Genomic DNA, 23,674 nt, shown 5'->3' with positions numbered 1-23,674 from the left:
ATGGTATGTTATCTTAACAGTTGGAGAAACATCTAATAATAATAATCCACGATAAATCTATACCTACTATGCTCGTCAACATAAAATTACAATTAATAGCTTATGCATGTATTGATAAACTTCGACTTAAATAAACTTTTATTCAACTTTACTTTAATGTTATATATTACTAACATTCTTGTGTAATATGATTATATAAAATATGATTAAACATGTACACTTATAAGTTATAAAACGAAATGTATTGTTTCGAAAGATAAAGAAAAAAATACGCCTTATAAAGAAATGTGGCGAAATGCAAATAATATCTTACAGTTTCAAGAATTATCTGTTGCATTATCTCGTTTTTGTTGCTGTTGTTTTTGTGGCACAATATATTCCAATTAATTTTCTGCAACGATATTTATTCATACGACACACGAACACGGTACACGAACATGTGTTGAATATACTGTCCCACAAAAAAGAAAAAGAGCATTTTGTATCTTGTTAAATCTATGTTACCAGACCACATAGTCGGAATTTTGGCTATTGCTATAACGAATTTTGAAATATTATTGTGTAACTTTATTTTTCGTAATATTGTACGAAATATTCGTTGATTTTGAGTGTCTATAGGCGTTGATTTTGAGTTTATATAGGCTTTAAAGAAGACACTTCCTTCAAACGAAAAATTCCATAAAATTGGAAAGTGTTTCCACTGATTAGCCTGTGCGTTATGGGACGACACTTTACACACATGCATTAAGCTCCATTTTCCTACAGCGAGGCTCATCTGTTACCGTCCTGTATACGGTGCTGTAACGTGTATTTTTCAGTCCGCGTCACGCGGTGGAATCAGTCACCATACAGGAAAGGTGCGCTGATTGTATGCTATCACACAAACAAGATGGCGATTCACTTATTTCAATTCTATTGTATTTTTTTTCATTTGGCATGCAATTCAACGCCGGCCAGTGGATTCTGCTGTGCACCAATGTGGTATGATGTAATGTGAAGATGAGATTCACCAATTTCTATTCCTTTAACCTTCGTAAATATCTTTGCATATTTTTCAGTGGGCATGAACGGAAACGGCGGCCAGCGTGACCTGTGCGCAGGATGTTGCCGCCCCATCGAGGACCGCTTCCTGATGCGCGTGGTGGACCTGTCGTGGCACGAGCGCTGCCTCCACTGCTGCGTCTGCCAGATGCCGCTACAAGGCACGTGCTTTGTCAAGGACCGGAAGTTGTATTGTCGGTTGGACTACGACAAGTAAGGCTTGCGATTAAAATTGTGAAACATTTTGATTCGTAGTCATACAGTAGTTTCGCAAGTATACTCAAGCCTGTAATTTTTCTTATCGCATATAGTTATGTGTATTTACTATTAATTAAGCATTATGTCATGGGCTTAAATTTTGTTGCTACACAGGCAATATAGAGATCTACATGAAATATTATATTTACGCTGTTATTATTTATAGATGTCATTAATTAAACAAAAAATGCGTATCTTTTGAAGATGGAGTTGATCTAGATTAGTTTGCGATAATTCAATGCGGTTGGAACTTTAACTGCATATAGAATTTAGCAAAGTTTCGTTATTTATTTAATGCAAACATGCAGGACGGTTTAGTGTTACACAACTAACTGTTTGATATTAAACTTTACATTGTTGCCTAAATAAGAAGTTAAAATAGATTGAGACGTGTTATGAACATACTTTATATATTCAAGAACTGAACATATTTGTAGTATTGTATGTTACAATCAAAATGCTATAATCATTGACAGAAAGAACATAATTCTTTTTTCTCGGAAACAAACAAAACACGACACTCTAGTATTTCAATTGAAGCTTTTCAGGTTTGAAGTAGATTACTACGTAACGATATATCTTAAGCGTATTGGCCATATAATCATTTCGCACAAAATAAATCGCATTGTAACTGAATTTGTCGACCCAAGAATTGCTTGCGAATTAAAGAATCTCCGAATTAAGAGTATTTAAAAAAAAATAGCACAATGATGTATTTACAAACAGCAATTAATAATGGCATTTGCTAATTTATCGGTTGACTATTGGTCGCCTTGTACATATGTAAACGAATTTAAATTTCAGCAGCCCCAACAAAAGAGCAATCTTATAATAGCAAGTAGAAATTTATTCATGCCAATGAATCAATTGCTAAACAGTATGACGCAAAACAAATATTCACATGGAGAAGACAATAATGAAGACTTCTTCAACAGATGTTATTCAAACTACAGTGTTAAACACCGTGTTTTAGTAAAATGATTTAATTCGTCAAAATGTATTTACGTTAATCACTGCACGTAGCCATTAATTCACAACTTTCCATATAGTTTGTAATAAATTTATCTAAATAAAATTATCTTACCTAAAAAAACTATCCGTTTAATCCAGATTTTTTTCTCATTAAGCTAGTTTGTAAAATTTGGCTGAACTTTATAAATAAAGTATTTTAACGAAAAATAACGTATGTTTGAGTTTATTGTAAATCATGATACTATTTTGTGGTATATGTCGCATTATTGACGGTGCAGATTTTTAATACAAGTTGGGTTGATCTCAAACACATAACAGGGGTACATGGAGGATGGTGTCCGAAAAAAATCAGAATTTGATAAGTCTAAATAGCAAGAAAAAATCGATCATCAGAAAAATAAAAATTAGCTAATCTTCTTTCTTGTATATTTAGGACGAACATGAAATCCGTTTTAGTTTCAGCTCCAGTTTTTCTTTTTGTTTTAAGTCATAACTAGACCTACTTTTGTCTACAAAACGAAGACTACCTTTAATATATTTAGCTTTGTACAAAACAATCTCTTTATCGTTCCATGTCTGAGAAGTGTAGTCATTTCATCAGCATTGCATGAATAGATGCAAACATCAGCGCCTGCGAATTGTGCGCAAGGTAACTGTGTGATATATAAGCAACACGCATGTTAAATATTCATCTTTAAGTTAGTATCTATTATTTCTTCATATGTTTTTCATGTGTAATATTGTTTTATTTTAATAATACTAATTCAATCGTCGTTATTACTCATTATAAATAATTGTATAACAGCTCCACCTTTTATTTTAACACATGCACGCAAAACAAATTCACGTTGATAATTATACGATCGACCCGGGTTGACCATAAACAATGCCGAAAGACATGGTTTACATCTGTATAACAAATTTGATACATTAGAACTCGAATATATATGCAACTAATTATTATGAAAATTCTAAATCAAACCGATGTGCATTGGTGACTTTTGAATATCGCGAAATATTTAACTTAATGTTAATTGAAATTATCAAACTGACATCGGACACTTCGGTTCACTTGCCTAAGAACGCGAGGCGAAGCATCAAAGCATTTCTTCAGTGTTTGCTACTTAAGATTTCTTTTCATTTTAAAGAAAGATTTGCGCTAATCCTATTAAAGCAAATGAACACGATTTCCGTCACAGTACAGTGTAGTTATTTTGTGGTTTTGTTCGATTCTGTCACCACGTGCTAAACATCTAACCTGATTCAATTTAATTTCATACGCCGCTATGCGCTAATCGCTGGAATTAAAGGAGAATTACACGTTCTTTTGACTTCAAAATCAATCTGTAATTGATATACTCGCTAGTTCGACATGTACTGCGACCAAAATTTCGTGTATGGCAGGTTTACCGGATCAAAAATCTGAGGAAACAGTGTGATTGTGTCAGTTATACTCCCGGAGTGTTAATCAAGCACGCTAGTCATTTAAACGCTTCCGGATCTCAGAGCTGACAAATGCTTCTTGTTTTTCGCAGAACTACAATGTGAACGATCTTGTATTATATGTACAATTGTCTGGATTCTATGAGAAGTTTCATTTTGAAATACAAAAAAATAGTTTAATATATTTTAAGAAGTGTTAGTATTTAATTACTTCTAAACAAATATTCCTCGTATTTTTTTCATAATAATGACACTTGGTCAATATAAGGATGGGCCCGGGAAAATAATAATTTACTATTTTGAATCCTCATGAAACCGTTTATTGAAACACAAAATGCTGCCATTACAAATGCATATGTTTTCAATACGATTTTCGCACATTTATATGTAACTGCTAATGGAACAAATAAATGCATGCACACATATGAAATTTCTTTGTTTAAGAGAATTAATAAAATAATAATAATAATTGTCTTAATCATCATCAACATACGTTTAATTTTTATAAAGAAATTTATTACGATATCAGGCCTTCAAACAAAAGCATGAAATCTTATCTGAGCATTCGTAAAACAATAAATGTATCAAACGTAACAACAAGATTATTCAATGTTATTTACGTGAAAAATCATCTATATGCTCCATTAAATATAAATGTATTGCAATGTTCGACATTTATTGAAAAAAATACACGTTAAAATAAAAATTAACACCACCCATCCGCTCGATGCTGCATTAGTGCTTCTAAGACATGAGCTTGCTGACACGGTTCTTGAACGTGTTGGAACTATTGTTTCAACCGGAGACACGGCAATTAATCACCGGAGTCTCGCGAATGTGTTCATTTAGCATACTTTTTGCACGGCTTGTCAACGTTGGGTCTCGATATTAAATTCACCAGTTCCTTTCGGTCGATTAATTTGCGACAAATCGCTCAAACTGTCAACCGCCTTAATAACGCAGCGTTCTGAGAAGTTGTTTTCTATGTTTTCTGTCTAGAAAATGTATTTGTGAAAGTTTACCAACATAAAGCGGATATATGAAATTTCGTCTTTCATAGGCATTTCGACTTGTTGAGAAGACTTTCCCTATCGAGTTCATTCTGAAGCAAATGCTTGCAATAATGAATGGTCCTTCAATGCAATTCGAAAGTACCGTTACATAATCACAGAAATATATTGTCCAATATTTGGATAAGTATAATAGTGGATTATTATTATTATTAATTATTATAATTATTAGTTAGTAGTAGTTGAAGAAGTAATAGTTTCATTCTTCTTCTTCTTCTTCTTCTTCTTCTTCTTCTTCTTCTTCTTCTTCTTATTATTATTATATAGTTTTATTTATTATTATTTATTTTATTTTAATTATAATTATTAATGTTTTTATCATTATTTTATTATATTATTATTATTATTATTATTATTATTATTATTATTATTATTATTATTATTATTATTATTATTATTGTCTTCATCATTATTATTATTAAAATATGTGGTCATCTGCTTCGGTTATTCGGATGAACCATTTGGATCAGTCACAGATTTGACCTGTTGTAAAGACCGTCCGGACCGATATACAGTCTTATTAGGATTTTATGTGAGAACAGAAGAAATTAGGTCCAGAACGATCGCGTGTGTCAATGTCATTATAACTAATAAAACACTTTGAACGCAGATAAAATTCACTTGAATCCGAACAGATTTATTAAAACTAATCCTGATACCTTATCTGAGCAAACACACTGCCCCTGTGCGCGTATCTCGATGAGCAAACCCCCAAAAGGGCTCCCAAGTTTGTCCACTTCACGAGGCATTGACACTGTTTGCACTGAAGACCCGTGTGGCAGATACAATACCGTTCACTTTCGATAGTAGGCAAATACTGTGACGTCGCTTTAGTAGCGAGGAAGTCTGATTGGCCTATATATACGGTGCCTATACCACGTGACTTTTTTAAGATCTGTGTTGGCAGAAAAAAAGCGCGACACAATTAACATTTTTAATGATGTCTTTTTAAATAGTTCACCATTATGGGATAAAGTGGAGAGCCCGCTCATTCGTGAGAGTTTTGTATAGGTATTATGATCTTTTAAAACAAATAAGTATTTTTTCAGTAAAGTGCAACCGCGCGTTTGAAATATGAAGTCACCACACTGATCCGACATTTTTCTAACCGTTCAAACGCGCGGTTGCACTTTATATATATACATGCTGGTGTCCAGTACTGTCCTGAAGTGATCAATGTCAAGTAATGCCAAAGATATCATCGGTGTACTTTTGTTACGAATGTACAGTTATATTCTTCGGAAACAAGCTTCTGAAGAAAATGACGTTTGTTAACAATACTGCGACAGCGTCTTCTTTTATAAAAAAAAGTGGTAACTTATATGATTGTCTTTATAAAAGAAAAAATACCCCGAAGTTTGCACGATACAAGTACAACCATAGTCACGCCAATGTATGTACCACGAATGGTAGCCGATTCTTTTGATGATTTCTTAAACACGTCCTATTGTCCAATTTCAAGTACACTTTCCAAAGTTATATATCTAACTATTATGTGTCGTTGTCTTCAACATGTTTGAATGGTCTTTACCTATTCAGTTTACTATATATGTCAATACTACGTGGGGTTTTGTACGAATATTTGCCATTCAAGTTATATATAGAACAACATTAACATATCATCGTAAGTGATTTTGGGTACAGTAGAAAGTTTCGATTTTGCAAGTGCCAAGTCTTGGCTACTCATTATAATTCGGATTACTTCTTTTATCTACCATTGCTTGTATAGCATAGTCATCCCGATAAGGCTTTTGTCACTAGATAGTTGTAATTGTACAGGAATTGTGCCGTTGCTTGTCAGTGACTTACCAAGGTAGATACCACTTCAAATATCTGGGGGCGGGTATCTTTATGTAAATTTTCCTGGCAATTCACAATCAAATAATTATTTTAATGACATTTTTATTAGCTCTCGTGGTACTTCAGAGTTTTAATAATAGACTTTGTTTCAGGTGTTGTTTCGTCTCGCATCTTTTGTCAGAATTGCAATTATCTAATTCTGTAAGAATGATTTTATCCTTCAATATATCATTCTTCTTCGGTTAACTGTTTTGCGTCCCAAGCAAGTTCTATTCCTCGATTTTTTTTTACAATTTCTTTTGTTCAGTCTGCTTATTGCTTAATATAAACATTGTTCTGTAAAGCTCTATTCGTGTTCTGTGATTAAACCAACGCGATTGTTTTTTCAAACCGGAAGTGATTGGCCATAAATCAAGCGGAACGAGGTGTACTCGATTAGCGATTTATGATGTCTTGAAATCAAGCACGCAATGCTCCACGTCCACTTCCGTACATCTGAAACTCGTGCCTACACCACCCGTTGATTCCATTCCACCATTACCGATTGATTCTTGAGAGACTTGCCTCCACTAATAACATCTCTATTATATTTGTTCACTTGCAGACTTTTTAATTCTTACGTCGTCTGCAGCAAAATGCCACTTTTGTCGCCATTTTAAGACGTTTTTCAGATCGGGCCACGTCCCAAGCTGTGAATACACATATATCAATTTATTAATCGATCAAAAGAGCGTCGGGTCCGGAGAAACTCTGATTTGCGTTACCATATCGTCACTTGTAAATCAATTATCAAGTTGGGCGATTGTCTCGCACAAAAATATATTGCTCTTAAAACGCCGGGATACCGCACGTGCGGCCTATCGTTTTATGAATACAGAGTTACCGGGAAATGATGAGGGAAATCCGTTAAACGGTGTGGCAATGCGCTAGTTACGATGCGTTGACGGAGTTCTAACAACCCCTACATACATGTAGGTCCGTCACTTGTTTTGAGTTAACGGATGTTAACGGATGGAATGTCTATGGACGCATCAAAACTAATTAAGCTCTAATTGTAATAGATTTTAAGATAATAATTTTTTAATAAACATAAAAAGTTACCTACAGAATCATTATTAGTTATTATAATGGAGCACTGGTAAGTATGGTGTCAGAAGAAATAAGGTGAAGAAAGGAAACATCCGACATTTTTTTTCACCATATATTTCAACCGAATAACAATTATTTATAAAAAAGAGCATTTGTTGTAAACAAACGTATCGATCGACTTTTATTGAATGCCGAACACGTTTACAACGATGCAGTCGAACATTCGTATTTTCGCACCAGGAAAGCAAAATAGTAGTGCTGCAGCGAATCCAAAATTTCAATCGGATCCGAATTCGAATCCAAATGCCCGGATATCGAATATCGGTTTGAATCCTTAATTTGAAAGTAAAAATACGCAAAATAAATTATAATTTATATTGCTATAACCATAATTATGTTTTGAAACAGCAGAACTTATATATTTCTTATGAAAAAAAGTAATTAACTTTTATTATTATTACAAACTTTACAGCTTCTAATATGTATACTACTTTAGCAGCATTAGTAGATGCAGCTGCAGCCGCAACAGCAGTAGTGGAAGCAGAAATAACGACATCAAAAAACAAAACAAATACTAAGTAGATGAAAACAAAAAAATAGGACTTACATTGTTCGAACACACTTTTATACCCGGGTCCAGATTCCGCAAATTTCTCAAAAACTATCAAAATCGTACATACACGAAAAGTGTAAGCATTTTAACGACAAACATTAATAATAATGTCTCAGTATTAAACACATCTATTTCAGTCGGATATAATATGGATAACGCTGTATTTTAACAAGCAATAAACGCATCAAACCCAATCTGCAATAAGTATCAATAAAATACTTCGTAACGACCACATATAAGCCAGAATTAGTATGCTGATAAAACCCAAAATGCTTCCACACCGAGGATTTTAATTGTGTATGTGCATCGCGAATTTTTCTTCTGCGCCATTTCGCACCATCGAAAACGAAAGTAGCCTGTGTAGTGCCATGTTTTTGTCGAAAAAGTATCGATAATTGTGACAAACTACATACCAGTCAGCCTTTCAAACAGAAAGAAACAATTTAAGGTTACACATGCGCAATTAATTTTCCTTCTATATTACATATAAAATAGTTGAAGTTCGATATCAATTTTTACCATGATCAAGCGCATTCCCACTATATCATCATACATCATTGGAAAGATAAATGCGTAATCTTTTGAAAAAAAATGCATGCCATTAAATTCTATACGTGCTAACTCAAAATATTTAGCTTAGAATAGGCAAACCGGTTTTGACAGCTGTGCAGACAACCATTTTGGGCTCAAATAGTATGACCTACTTTCAAAGCCGGGAACCATCAACACAAAAAGTAGAGCACAAAAATGGCTTATTTTCTTATTGCTTACAAATATACCTTCAAGTTGATACCAAAACTAACCATTTGCAATGTATTTTACAAATCCTAGGCAGCATGCACTCAACAATGTGTGCTAAGTATCAAACTGACTGCATGTAACCCTAAAAACAGGAGTTCCGGTTTGGGGTTATGTGACCTTTAACGAAAAGTATTAGGGCGTAAGAAACAATTACCGCAAAGGAAAGGTTAAACTCAAATAAGATCCGGAATGGAAATCGATTTTACCAATCAAGGTTAGATCCGCGAATCCTCGTTTGGATCCGCGAATCTCGGATATTTTGGATATCCGTTGCAGCCCTAAAAAATTGCGTTTAACGTTTGAAAATTATTTTTTGGGGGTCTTGCTTACTATCATTGTTCTTGGATAGAAACATACGTTTAAGTCTGTTTCCATTTCTGGCTATGCATGACTATGGAATTCCACTCAATGTTTGTTTGTCCCCATTCGATCCTGCATAATGTTACAGCATGGAAAACTAATTTATTGGTAGCAGAAAATCGGAGATCAAGTTATATTTACACTACCGTTGGAAAACGATTTGCACAGGACATCATGCGAGTAAACATTGACATGGAACAAAATCGGAGCGCGTTTCTAAACAAACCGACGTCAGCTTTTTCCGTATTGCGTTACCTCGATTCAATCAAATTAAAATTTATCTGCGTTGTTTTATAATAAGCAAATTTAAAGTTTTGTCTAATGAAATATCGCGATCCGGCGTCGTTGCGCTGATAAGAAATAGTTCCACGAGTAGCTATGGAAACCGATACAAGCGGCGGACTCAGAGCATATGGGGCACTTCATTCAATTTGACGGAAGGAATTACCCGACATAAATGACTGCGTATTAATTGAAAGCAAATATTGCGTCGTGAATGAAAGTGCTCGGAAAAAGGATTTGTTGGGGATTACTCTGCGCAATTGGACGGTTGACATAGGGTTACAAATCACTTTAACCGGCCACTGTTGCGACCGAGGTCAATACGCGTGATGTAATAACATCCGGGCATTCAGCGGTGCTCTCTAACATGTGTAAGGGCACGCGCTGACCAAACCATGATCTTGTCAACTCGCTCACAGTAATGTGTTTTTGAACATATAATCAAGATGTGCATCCTACAAACCTAAAACATGGCGATCCAAATTTTAATGGGCAATTTGCAATCAAAATGAAGATGTACACAGTTGGTTTATTTCAATATTAGTATGTCGTTATTCTCCAACATATGAAATGAATATCTCGGTTGTATGCTCGGTAAACAACAATTATGTAAAATAGCATTAAACATCATATTGCGATGTGTACTGTAATAATTAATGGATTAATTAGACAGAAATATTGAGTATCTGCATATTTAACAGTTTGGTGGCATTTTAATAACACTATAACTAAGTCATCTTTTTAAATAAATGATCGGTTCAAAAGTGCTAAACACCTGCGTCTACTGTCTGTTTAATGCAGCTTCCTAAATCATGTATTATCTTAATTTATTTTGACAAGCTGTTTATAGCGTTTGATGTTGAACACATATTAAATACATACATTTCTTATTTTAATGCAGTTCATTTTTGGAAAATGATCATGATTTTTAGTCCGCCTTAACAGCCCTGCATTTAGGTAGTTGCATTGCTATGCAGCATAATAAATGATTTTATAGAACCCGTTCTGGTATAAGAAATACAATTAAAATATCTTAATATATTATTTTATATCAACTTAGGTGGCAAACCCGCGATAACATCAGTTTCGTGAAATGTTAAGGACAGTCGTATTTTTATATCCGTAAAATTGTGTTTTATGGCGCGTGACACCATGGCAACGCTTTGATCAGAAAAGTGAAAATCAAGTATCGAAATTAATTGTGGTTAAATTAACTGGATCGGGTGGCTAATGGAGCGCCTAACGCACCGAGCACAATTTATGTTAATAATAGAAAAATATGGAATATTATACAATTAAAACATTTTGACAGCTTTATCTTGGAAAAATTTAATTGGTGATAATTTGGATCATTATTTATAGCGTACCACCAACAAAGTTGTACTTGATATTGTAATTGTTAGATCGTCATGTGACAACTTTATTCAGTTTTATAAACCGGCGCGGAGTCATCATACTAAATATTATTCCAACAAAAGGATGCTTGCACCGTTGCTTATTTAAACTACTCCGGCGACCGCGGGATGTGCAATAAACATGTGGTCCGTTGGTACACGAGAACTCGGTAACTACTGCTTGTTTGGATGGAGTGTAACCACTGGATTATTTCACTCATATTAAGGCGGTCAGTTAAACCACTCAATCTGTCCGAGGGTTACTAGTATCTGACGCATATACTTGTACCGGTAACTGACAGCTTCCCTACCTGCATCAGACAAAAGGGGAGACGTTGACCAAGCCGGGAATCAACTTCCATACCTGCATCAGAGAAAAGGGGAGACGTTGACCAAGCCGAGAATCAACTTCCCTACTTGCATTAGAGAAAAGGGGAGACGTTGACCAAGCCGGAATCAACTTCCCTTCCTGCATCAGAGAAAAGGGGAGACGTTGACCAAGCCGGGAATCAACTTCCCTTACTGCATCAGAGAACAGAGCAGACGTTGACCAAGCAGGGAATCAACTTCCCTTTCCTGCGTCAGAGAAAAGGGGAGACGTTGACCAAGCCGGGAATCAACTTCCCTACCTGCATCAGAGAAAAGGGGAGACGCTAACCAAGCCGGGAATCGATCCCGCAATCCTCGGACTGTAACACAAGCACTCTACTAACTTAGCTAACCGGTCAAAAAAGGAGTCACATACCCGACATATCAGAGACAAACGAGTTTAATGTTTAAAGTTTGTCGGTATTCTATGAAAACTGGTACTTTAATTATATGGTATAATTTAGAAGATACGTGCCAAATCGATTTTTCGTGAATATCACAGTAATCTGAGGTTGTCCAACGCAAGTTTGAATTCAAAATATTTGTCATCGTCAATTCAATCAATGTTCAGAAATAATAATAATCGAAATCGCGTTCAGAAAATTGCAAACCGTGTTGAAATTGTCTGGTATAAAACGCGGATTACGTCCGCAGCGGGTTCTGAGTGTTCGAATCCCGCCACCGCTATCTTAATCCATAGCCGCGGTATCGCGCACTGGGCCTGTCAAAAACGACCCGCGTTGTCAGATTTATGATAAAATATGAAATACAAAATGTTCAATAACAATTGTACAGATAATCCGCCACGTTTTGAATCAATGATTTTCTCGCACATTTGTGTCGGGTTATGTTTTATATAAACACACTGCCTCACACGCTTCTCTATCGAGGGTTTATCGAAAATTTAATTTCGAAACTTGATACAAATATCTTAAGACTTGTTCACACACACTCTCATTGCGAATAATAGAAGTTCCGCACAATGTAAATCAAACAATTTATCAATGAAATATAAGCATACAGGTGCGCAAGGAAAACACAATGGGAGCAATATACCCTCTAGATAAAATGTACGTGACCAATTACATAATTAAATAACCGTTATTTATTAGTAGAAATATTTGTAATATTGTGTGTGTTTTTTTGAAGAAATTAACAAATAAATAAATAAATGCATAAATACATAAATAAATAAATAAATAAATACGTAAATGAATAAACAAATTAATAATAATAATAATAATAATAATAATAATAATATATAATAATAATAATAATAATAATAATAATAATTTATAATAATAATAATAAAAATAATAATAATAAAAATAATAATAATAATAATAATATCACTATTAATAATATCACTACGACGACGACGATGACGATGATGTTGAGGAGGAATCAACTATGCCACAACTGCCCTCGAAACTTTGCTTTAAATGTTCACATCTACAGAAACTTCATGTAAAGAAAGTTTGGAAGAAAGTCTGCCTGACCTAACTTCTTGATAGGTCTGTGTCAAAACATGTGACGTGACGGCACAATAGTCTGTGACAGATATATTTATTAAAATTGTCATTATCATTATTGTTATTATTATTATTATTACTATTATATTTTATAAATTATTAATACTATCAAATTATTAATAAGTATTATTTGAGTATAATTATTAGTTTATTATTATTATTGCTATTATTTTGCGAAATAATTCGCAATAGTTTTGAATGTGTTTCAGTAACTGAGTGATAATCATCATCATTATCATCATCATCATCATCATCATCATCATCATCATCATCATCATCATCATCATCATCATCATCATCATCATCATCATCATCATCATCATCATCATCAACAACAACATCCTCAACATCATCATCATCATCATCATCATCATCATCATCATCATCATTATGCAAGTTACTTACATTTGAAACATTAATTATTCTGGAAAATGTCGACCTTGTCTATCTTTAGAACGGTTGTAGTAAACACACGAGTGATGCCATATTTTCTTGCCTGTAAAAGTGTTACTTGTGGCCTTTAATCTCTCTTTCCTGCCATTTCCTATCTTCTTTCAAGCGCTAGGTTTCTCTCGTTGACAAATACGTGCCACTAAATTGTAATAGTGTAATCATATGTAAACATGTTAACATCTTTGATGTTTTCTACACAAAGCAGACGTTATCAATAAATACTAAAACATGTGTACATAAATGACTTCAAAATCCATGTGTCTAGAATACAATTCTGATTTATTGCGCCAATCCAAGATAAGTGAATTATTTACTGCGGCACCGCTTGAAATTCACCCCGGTCCGGCAATGGCGGACTCTTCGATGTCGTTTGGTGTCAAAATAAAACAAAGCGAAAACTGTTTTAGAGCTTTGACATCAAAGCTTAGATCATAGAGGGACAAACAATGTAGGAAATAGTAAACACGGACCGCTATCGAATTCTTTGGACAGAATATAGTCTACTCGAACTGCAAGAGCTGGTGGTCGAACGTTCACAAATAAATAATACACATTTGACAGCGTTCTTATACCCGCCTTTTCACTAAACGGTTAAAAATATTATTTGAAAAGGTATAAAAGTAACATCTTATTCAATATGAAAGACATTACGTGTTCCTTTTCGCGTTTTGACAATGCATTTGTCTGAAAGAAACCACAGCATTTGGAATAACATAAAAAATGACCACCATGTTTGCTTATGCGAGTGTTCTATTTTGAAAGCTGACATGATGGTATTAGTCAATTTTGCTACAGGTAACACACGAATACCATAAGAACGTGATACACCTCGGGATTTCAATTTAATTGTTCGTAATATAAGATGCCACATAAAGGAAATTACGAGAAAATTGACGCTACTGCTTTGTTCTTGGTCCTACGGAATGGTTTTGATGCCTAGTCTCCATGGCGATTGAGATTTATTGTTTTAATATTTCCAACGAACGGAGATTTGGACAATGCACATTATTGCTAATAAAAGTGGAGATATATATATCTGGTACTGCAGCATATGATTTTGTCATTTTATCTCCTTCTCACTTATTTCACAAATAAATCATTATTTTTTTTATAAAGATTGATATGCGCAATGTTTATTGCATTTGAGGTATACTAAAAAAATACTGGAAATTGAAGAATTCGCAGAGAACAAAGCCTCCCAATACCCATGTGTCAATGTGTGTTGCATGGGAATAAGTAAGAGTTCTTACATGTTATGATACCACCACGAACATATATGTATAGGGGATATACTGGAGTAACCATAATGGTTACCTGGCCTGTTGGTATTTCTTGTCATTTAAACAACATTTACATCGTTCGATTTATTAAAAAAAAGCATGGGTCATATTACATTAGGGTAAGAAATGCGCGACATTTTTTTTTTGCAACCGTTTGGGATTGCATTTTGCCACTTTGTGTCGCGGTGTTGACGGGCTTTTCCTCGTTTGGCTGATTTACATGACACTGCATACACTTTATCTAACGCCCCATAATGTGTGAACTATTTAAATAGAAAATAATTCAACTAGTGACCATATTGAAATGTTTGTTCTGTCAGCTTCCTCTGCAAGTGTTGGTCGATTAACGTGAAACTTTTCACTTTATATAAGACAAGATTAACAGTGCATGCCGTGGTACACCGTAGTTTGTGCATGGGTCAGATTCAATGTCGTAAAGGTGTAGCAGTCTCGGACAAAAGCGTTATGTTAGGGTATTCATAACATTTTGATTACTTTTTTAACTGGTTCTGAAATGCAGCATATCCCCGTGAAATTAGGAATTACTTCAAATTATAAAAAATATATTTGTTTGATAAATTAAATTACAGTACTAAGTGATAAAACTTATTAAAAAAAAACATTATGAAAAAGACTGTCAGTATAATAGTAGTTACAACTTCAACGTTATATTCAAACATCTGTCAAATCCCCATCAATTGAGGAAGTAAGGACTGGATTTTTGGGAAACCTTACTTTTACAATGAAGAATATGACCCCCAAAACGGCTATACGAACGATCCCAAAATGACTGACTGCCTATACAGTGTAGTTGATTTTATTATTTTATCAATAATAAAGCATCGATATACCATTGTTCCATGTTAACACACTATTATATTATATTTTTAAATATTTAACTCATTTGCAAATCTGATAACATTTATTAACAAATCATTGATGACAGATAACATATTTCAGCAAAAATGTATATTGTTTCAATTTTTAAATATAGACAAATTATTTAAAAGAGTGAAAATCAAAAATTTCAAAATATTTTGCATCTGCCAAAATATGAGACAACTTTAAAACCCATCTAGACTGCATCGATGATATAACAAAACTTTCCTAAGCAAAATGCAAATACCGTACATTACTCGGGTGTCAGTCACAGCAATACCAACACTAATATCTTCAAATCAGTTGCCGCTCAACGTGAGGCCAAGTGGGTAGTTCAGTCTGATATGTTATACAGCGATACTTATTTCTCAATGAACGTTGACAATTAGAGATCTACCGGTACATATATAATATACAAATACAAGTATACATCGATTTGTTCTAGGATATTTCGCGCCAAATGCAGCGGCTGTCTTCAGCAGATAATACCTCCAAATCAACTAGTGATGCGCGCGCTCGACCACGTGTTCCACATCCAGTGTTTCGCGTGCGTCGCGTGCGGTCACCCCCTGCAGAAAGGCGACGAGTTCGCGGTGAGGCACGGCCAGTTGCTCTGTCGGCTGGACTTCGAGAAGGAGATGGTCATGATGCCGTACAGTCCTAAAAGTAAGCTAACCACTCTAAGAGGTTACCTCCCGTATGGGTTACCAATAACAAACTTCCGACAGCGGTTACCTCATCTATCGGTCAACGGTCATACTTGCGTCACAACAATATAATACTCTTCACAAACCGTTCCGAGCCAATCATTGGTTACGTGAATTGATACATGTAGTGTCTTCCCTCGTTTGATGTGATGCCACGGTGCTTGATGTTTTATTAAATGTAATTGTGTAAAATTAAATAGTAAAGATATATTTAACGGTGGGGTTGGACTTATCCCATTCCTTAAACCCGCTTGCAGGCGACGACAGCGACAGTTACGATGACGACAGTGACTCCGGGAAGCCGCCGAAGCGACCGCGCACGATCCTTACCACAAGTCAGCGCCGGAAGTTCAAAAACGCGTTCGAGCTGAACCCGAAGCCATGCCGAAAGGTGCGCGAGTCTCTGGCGGCGGAAACAGGCCTTAGCGTGCGAGTGGTGCAGGTGTGGTTTCAGAATCAGCGGGCAAAGGTACGAAGCTCCGACCCCTCCTCTCCATACCCCAATTTCGCACTGGAACTCTTTATTAGTCCTTACTTATTTAATTGCATTTACGTCCAGAGCACTCATTAATTGCATTACACATTATTATTATGATGATGATAATGATGATGATGATGATGATGACGATAATGATGAAGATTATTATTATTATTATTATTATTATTATTATTATTATTATGATTATTATAATTATTATTATTATTATTATTATTATTATTATTATTATTATTATTATTATTATTATTATTATTATTATTATTCAACCAGAACACTCGAATAATTCACAAGTAACCCAAATGATTCAATTTTAACGCAGGTAAAGAAAATAGCTCGGCGCCAAAATGCGGATGGTGGTGGAAAGAGTAAGAAGGACGGGGGAGGCAGCACCGGAAGTAGCAATGGAGACTCTGTCGGCGACAAGGGGAAGCTGAAGTCACCGGAAGGGAAGAAAGAGGATGACAGCGAGTCTGACAGTAGCAGCCTGATAGGCGCCGCCGACCAGACGGGTGAGTGTAGATGGAGGGGGGGGGGCGAGAAACACGTGAACGCGAGTTTCTTCGCAGTTTTGAACAAATCAGAGTTGATAAATAATAGATCTCTGTTTTGAAATAGAAATGAATTATTTACATTTCGTCGACATGCACAAGAACAAGTTAGGTGTTCCGTTTTTCAGTACCAGAAGAAAATATATAAAAAAATCAATGCATTAAATCGTTACATTTTCTCTTTCTTAATTGGATTTTTTAATCGTTCGCAGGCGTGTCGCCGAAAGGTGAAGCTCATCTCTATGGAAACGAGTTAAATAGTTTCGACACAGATCATTCAGGTAGGTGAGTAGTAACGTTCGCACCGTTTAACGTAAAAAGCGAACATATTTATCGGTTTTCCACAGAAAAAGATAGAGATTCCGAATGTATACATACATTTAGTGGGAGTTCATATCATTGATTCTGATTGAATACAAAGATATAGAGGTATACCGGCTGGATATATATTTAAGTAAAATTAAATCATTTTTAAAACTGAACTCCAATTAATGCAAGGTTGGTGTTTATATAAAAATAACATTTGGTTTTGTAAAAATAGTTAGAAAAAAACACTACGGTATTAAATAGCGATAGGCCAAATAAATGTTAATAAACAATAATACTAACTAGTATATGTAATATAGCAGAAGCCCTACAAAAATTGTAACAGTCGTTTTGATCCAATGTAAATGACTTTAGCTAAAATCTACATGTATACATTCAGTTACGCTCAAAGTATATAGGTTCAATATTTAAATAAACACACACTATATTTTACAGTGACAACCAAAACTGTCGATAGGTATTATTTGACTTCAAAAGTCATTTAGCAGGGAATTACTTATGGTACAATCAAAAACAGAGGAACTATGAAGCAAAACATTTTATATGTGTGTGTAGCTATAAAAAAATAAGCCTCGCTCTGTGAAAACGGTGCTTAATGCATGTGCGAAAAGTGTCGTTCCAGATTTGCCTGTGCAGTCCACACAGGGTATTCAGAAACGACACTTTCTTAATTTATATTATTTTTCGTTAAAACAAGGTATCCTCTTTGCGAAAATCAAGTGTATGTGGAAAGTTTCGTCTCTGGTTTCGTGTCTGGTGTGCGACACTTTACGCACATGCATTAAGCCCCGTGTTTACAGAGCGAGGCTGATATATGTTTTGTTAATATTTCCAGATTCTGCGTACTCTAGTACGAACACCGTCTCCCGGACGACCTACAGTAACGGGTCGGTTCTCGAGGACAAAATGGAGGCCCTGGATCAGCTACTGGCTGACGGACGGACGAACGGTCTATCCGCGTCCAGCAGCCTCATCAACCCCATCGACAAACTCTACTCCATGCAGTCGTCGTATTTCAGTGCGGACTGAATGAACCCCTCACATGTAACGTGTGCACCGTGTTGTATGAAAGCATAAGCATCGTATTTGTTCGTACCGGTGTTACCTTCGGTATGGCAATGAACGGTGATTTTACTGGATTTGCTTCGATTTCGATAGATTTTGTTTCTGTACGGTTCTGGATTGAAGAATACATACCCAATAACAATGTATCGGGTTTTGTGAAATGAAGAGTTATGGGTGAGCGGCAACAAATAACGGAGGCGTACACGGCTTTAGTACTGGTATGGTCGCGATGGCGTGTTTAAAACGGATTTTCCACGTTTCTTGGAATAAGAATAAACGAAGTATGTTTAAAACGAGTAAATCTCCCCTCCACTTTCACATGTTTGATGACCACAGAAAGAAATGGTATTTACACTCACACGATGTGTAATATGAAATCATGGTGGCTTCATGAATGTCCGTGAATTGTGATGAAGAGTTTCCTTGAAATTAACTGGGGAAACATTGGATTGTTGAAAGTAAATGTCTCCGAAATAATCTTCATTGAAGAATATTCCAGTGTTATGTAGCGCTTGTGTTTAGGTTTAGAATGAAAGATCGTGTCCACTGACCAATGATACTTTTGTTAATTGCATTTTTTAAACACTGTCTTGATGCTGTAGTCGGACGCTTTCCGTAGCCGTTTCTGCTATTGAAGCGTACAAGTATTTGTGTCGCGTTCTGAGAAAACTGGACATTGTGTATGTGCGTAAAGTGTCGTCCCAGATTAGCATGTGCAGTCCGCTAATCAGGGACGACACTTTCCGCTTTTATGACATTTTCGTTTAAATAAGTCTCTTCTTAGCAAAAATCCAATTTAGGCGAAAAGTTTCTTCCCTGATTAGCATGTGAGGACTGCACAGGCTAATCAGGGACGACACTTCACGCACATGCATTAAGCACAGTTTTCTCAGAACACGGCTCATCTGTACACTAACGGAATGGCACTGACAGTAAAATAGACAAAATGTTGCATCATCGCCCATCATTATGAATTAAAAATTATCAATTTGAATGTGTTAAAGCACGAGTACCACGTTTTGTTGGCAAAAATAGTGTAAAACATCAATTTTCTGTTTCAATATATTTTTCATATTTTCCATGCAAAAATATATTTATTAGCTTTGCTGTGAATTAAACAGACTTGTTTAAATATCAAAATGTATGTACTCGAAATCTGTTGAATGTAAATAAGACATAATACAGATTTTTATTGACATAAGGGTTTATCCCTAATAATAACATGTACAAAAGATGCTATGTTATTTCCTCAAAACAAAGGTATGTGCACACGGTATAAGAGCTATATAATGATACTGATTTATTCGTGATTAATTAACAACGCCTAATTATGTAGTTTTATAACGTATTTTACATTTCACAAGACGAAAACGCTGGGTTTTATCTCTTATATTTGTAGGGTTAATTCGTGGCAACATTAATACTGAATTTTGCGTGGTTTGCAATATAATGACAAAAACAATCAATTTATTGCAAAAAAACAACAACAATTTATATAAATTTATCAAGTAATTCATTTATTGATTAGTTAATATGACACATTGATTTAACTTTTGATAAAAGCCATTTGTTAATACAATTCGCTCCGTCCTAAATTATCAATTTAATGTGAACTATATTTGTATTTTATTTCACTTGATTTCTTACATTTGCAAAATTTGTTCAAAGAATTGTTTTATTGAAATAATTTGAATGAATTGTGTAACTTTCATATTTTATCAATAATCATATTCATGTTTATTTTGCCCTCATAAAATGATTTCTTTTTAGGCAAATGATATAAAAAAAGATAAAATCGATGAAAAGCTTGAGCACATTCAAAACCAAACAGGGATGCCATAACCACGTCGAAGAAGTAGTGTTATTTGCAATATAGTAATTAATATGTTACTATAATACTTAAAAATTAGACTCGTATGTTTGGCTGCCCAATTCATTTATTGCATACATTTTAAAATGTGTACATCAGAAAGAATTTGCATTTATTTGCATTCCAATTAAGTGCTTTGACATTCCTTAAATTTATTTGCATTCCATTTCGGTTATTTTTATTTTAATTATGTTGTTCCATTCCATTTTTCATTTTTCACCACTTTCTGTTATTTGAAGGCCAGAAGGATGAATTGTATTCCTGTTTAGTTATGTCCGTTCCATGACAGTGTTTGCAATATGTCATTACACTCGATAATATCCATGTGGTTGTGCGGTACACATATTCTTTAATAAACCAGCCATTAATCGCCGATAAGACAAATTCAAAGGAATTAAAGTCTATATAATTTATATTCATAATTAAAAATCCAGTACAATCGTTATTTTTTTGTCCAGGTTATGCATTTATAACGCTTCTTGGTTAAAATGTAACAAAAAAATAAGCGTCTTTTAAGACAGCAAATTGTTTAGAGTTTGATGACGGTTTCATATAAAGGTCAGTTGACTACCAAAAAAACAACATTGTGTTCGTGTAAATATTGTTGTCATTTCATATTTTTAATGTAAGCAATGAAATTTCGCATACGCGCGGCCAATTGCTCATAAAGTTTAATTTACGAAGCCTTATGAAAACTGACCCCTACCCATCGTTGTTTTGTGCAATATCGTTTTACAAGTGCATAACCCTTACCATGTCATCATTATTTTCATAGGTGAATATGTGCATACCTTTAACATTTGTGAAGTTCCATGTTTAACATTAGTGTTATATCATAGGTGAATATCTACCTACCTGTACTTATTTGTGGTGTCAACCAGATCTGGTCCATACCATCATTGTTGTCATGGTTGAATATGTACAAAATGTCTCATTTGTGCTAACCACGACAACGCTTATCTGTTTGTTCATACGATGTGTCATAGCAAACGCTGCGGTTGCATGTGTGTTTTATATACGGTAGATGCTGGGCCTAACCTGTAACAACACTTAACCTTCAAAGATTGACAACACTTTTTTGCAAACGTCTTCAATATCGTCTTGGGGTTTAATGCATGTGCGTAGAGTGCCGTCCCAGATTAGCCTTGCAGTCCGCACCGGCTAATTAGGCATGACACATTCCGTCTTAACTGGATTTTCGCAAACAACAAGAGATTTCTTTCGAACGACAATAATCCATAAAAGCGAAAAGTGTCGTCCCTGATTAGCCCGTGTGGATGCACAAGATAATCTGGGATGACGCTTACACACATGAATAAAATCCGGATTTCTCCAAGCAAGACTCATATATAATAATGTCTATGAATATCTTTTACTGTCTTTATATCAAATAATCCACCGGAAGTTCTGGAATACTATATGGCATCGTACAATTGGCTACTGGGTTTAAAATGCTTTTTTCTGACGCTAAAAAAGTCATATAACTAATCATCTAGAGTGTTATCCAATCGACGAAATCAAATATCTGTTGATAAACTATTAGCCTTGTTAAAGAAGTGAAGCTTGTAAAATGTAACAGATACGGTATAATTATATGTATATAGTACTTCTTGAGCAAGAGTGATTGATTTAAGAATGTAAACATTGAATTCGCCCACATTCAAATCAATTTTACCCATGCAATTTTTTGATAAAGAGGGCTTAACAATACTTTAACATATGCATACAACTAGTGAAATTCGTGCATCAAAATTAATTTCATTAACTGATAAAAAACGGGTGTCCCATCATTTTTAAAAGTCAAACCCTTCGGCGTACAGAGTATGGATTCGCAACTTGTTATTTGCCAGTATGATATGTTAGTTACCATTGTATTTATTTTATTTATTTTATATGAACGTTTACAAATTGTTTTACAACAATAAAATGTGCTAGCTGTGACCACCAAAGAGTTTGTTGTATATGTCTCATAGGGGTGGTATTCGTTCAGCAGTGAATTTGAATGTTTCTTTTTCATTTGTGAAACGTGTTTGTGACGGCAGTTATGAGTACTGATTACAAACATATTAAATCAAAGTTAACACTGGAAAAAATAAAACCACTAATGTTTAATAAAACCAGTTTAAAGATTCCAGTTTGCATATATCACGAGGGAATTTTTTTAAAAGACGCTAATGACATTTTAATACTTTTAGCGGCCATTTCATTAATGTTTCTATTAAAATAAATACAAGGTCAAATTATAGTTCGTCATTAAATGATAATTAAAAAAAAATCAATAGGCACCGAATTAGGCCACGTTAGTTTAATATTTATTATATTAACATTAAATATATTAAGAAAAATATGTTTAATATTCGATATTTTACGTGACTGGTGAGTCCTGTAAGCCGAAATGATCCGTAAAACAAAATCGTGTCTTTGTGTCGTACGAACGAATCTGCACTAAAACTATATTTATTATCACATCGTACATGCATGATCAGTTGTCAAACGAAAGTACGGTTGATATTCAAATGCATTATTTTTCTCTTTCCAGGATATTGTGTTAGTATGTTGATGCTGAATTAACAAATATAAGTGTATATAAAGCGAAAACACCAAAAAATAAACAACGGTTGCGATAGACACCTGTAAACTGTTAGATGCCCATAATATCACTTTAAATATTGTGAAGACTACATTCATATTAGCATACTTCAATAAGAAACAATAGTACATCAAATGGGTAATTCCCAGATATGCGTACGATTGCATGTATTTCTCAGTTTCATGACGGAGCGAAGGTAGATGATTCAAACATTAAAGAACGATCAAATTGCTACCTTTTATCTCAACAATATTTTAACGTACTGTTGCAAATTGTTTGAAGATATTCTAAACCAATCGCTCCTTTTTCATGAACGCCATCACCATCCTCGGTAAACTGTACCTCTCCGGCTAATAGATGCTGGTCGGTAATATAATCGGTTCTATATCTTTATATCTCAGGAAAAGGAATTGATTTGGTAGACCACGGGAT

General features: G+C 34.6%; 1 protein-coding gene across 2 annotated transcripts in view; it reads left to right on the top strand.

Moving 5' to 3' along the window:
* The window catches only part of LOC127838714 (LIM homeobox transcription factor 1-beta.1-like), a 31,007-nt gene extending 8,414 nt beyond the window's left edge, over window positions 1-22,593 (top strand). The window contains exons 2-7 of one of the 2 annotated variants that reach the window (XM_052366668.1): window positions 1,059-1,254; window positions 16,082-16,302; window positions 16,601-16,812; window positions 17,162-17,351; window positions 17,603-17,671; window positions 18,553-22,593. In XM_052366668.1, coding sequence (XP_052222628.1) covers window positions 1,059-1,254; window positions 16,082-16,302; window positions 16,601-16,812; window positions 17,162-17,351; window positions 17,603-17,671; window positions 18,553-18,746 — 1,082 coding nt within the window. In that variant the 3' untranslated portion in view covers window positions 18,747-22,593. The remainder of the gene's footprint in view (window positions 1-1,058; window positions 1,255-16,081; window positions 16,303-16,600; window positions 16,813-17,161; window positions 17,352-17,602; window positions 17,672-18,552) is intronic. The other variant, XM_052366669.1, reaches the window with a different exon arrangement.
* Window positions 22,594-23,674: the final 1,081 nt, after the last annotated feature.

This window comes from Dreissena polymorpha, chromosome 7 (genome assembly GCF_020536995.1).
Source record: "Dreissena polymorpha isolate Duluth1 chromosome 7, UMN_Dpol_1.0, whole genome shotgun sequence".
Classification (NCBI taxonomy): Eukaryota; Metazoa; Mollusca; class Bivalvia; order Myida; family Dreissenidae; genus Dreissena; species Dreissena polymorpha.
Note: the sequence above shows the minus strand (reverse complement) of the source record. Positions and strands in the feature narration are given on the sequence as shown.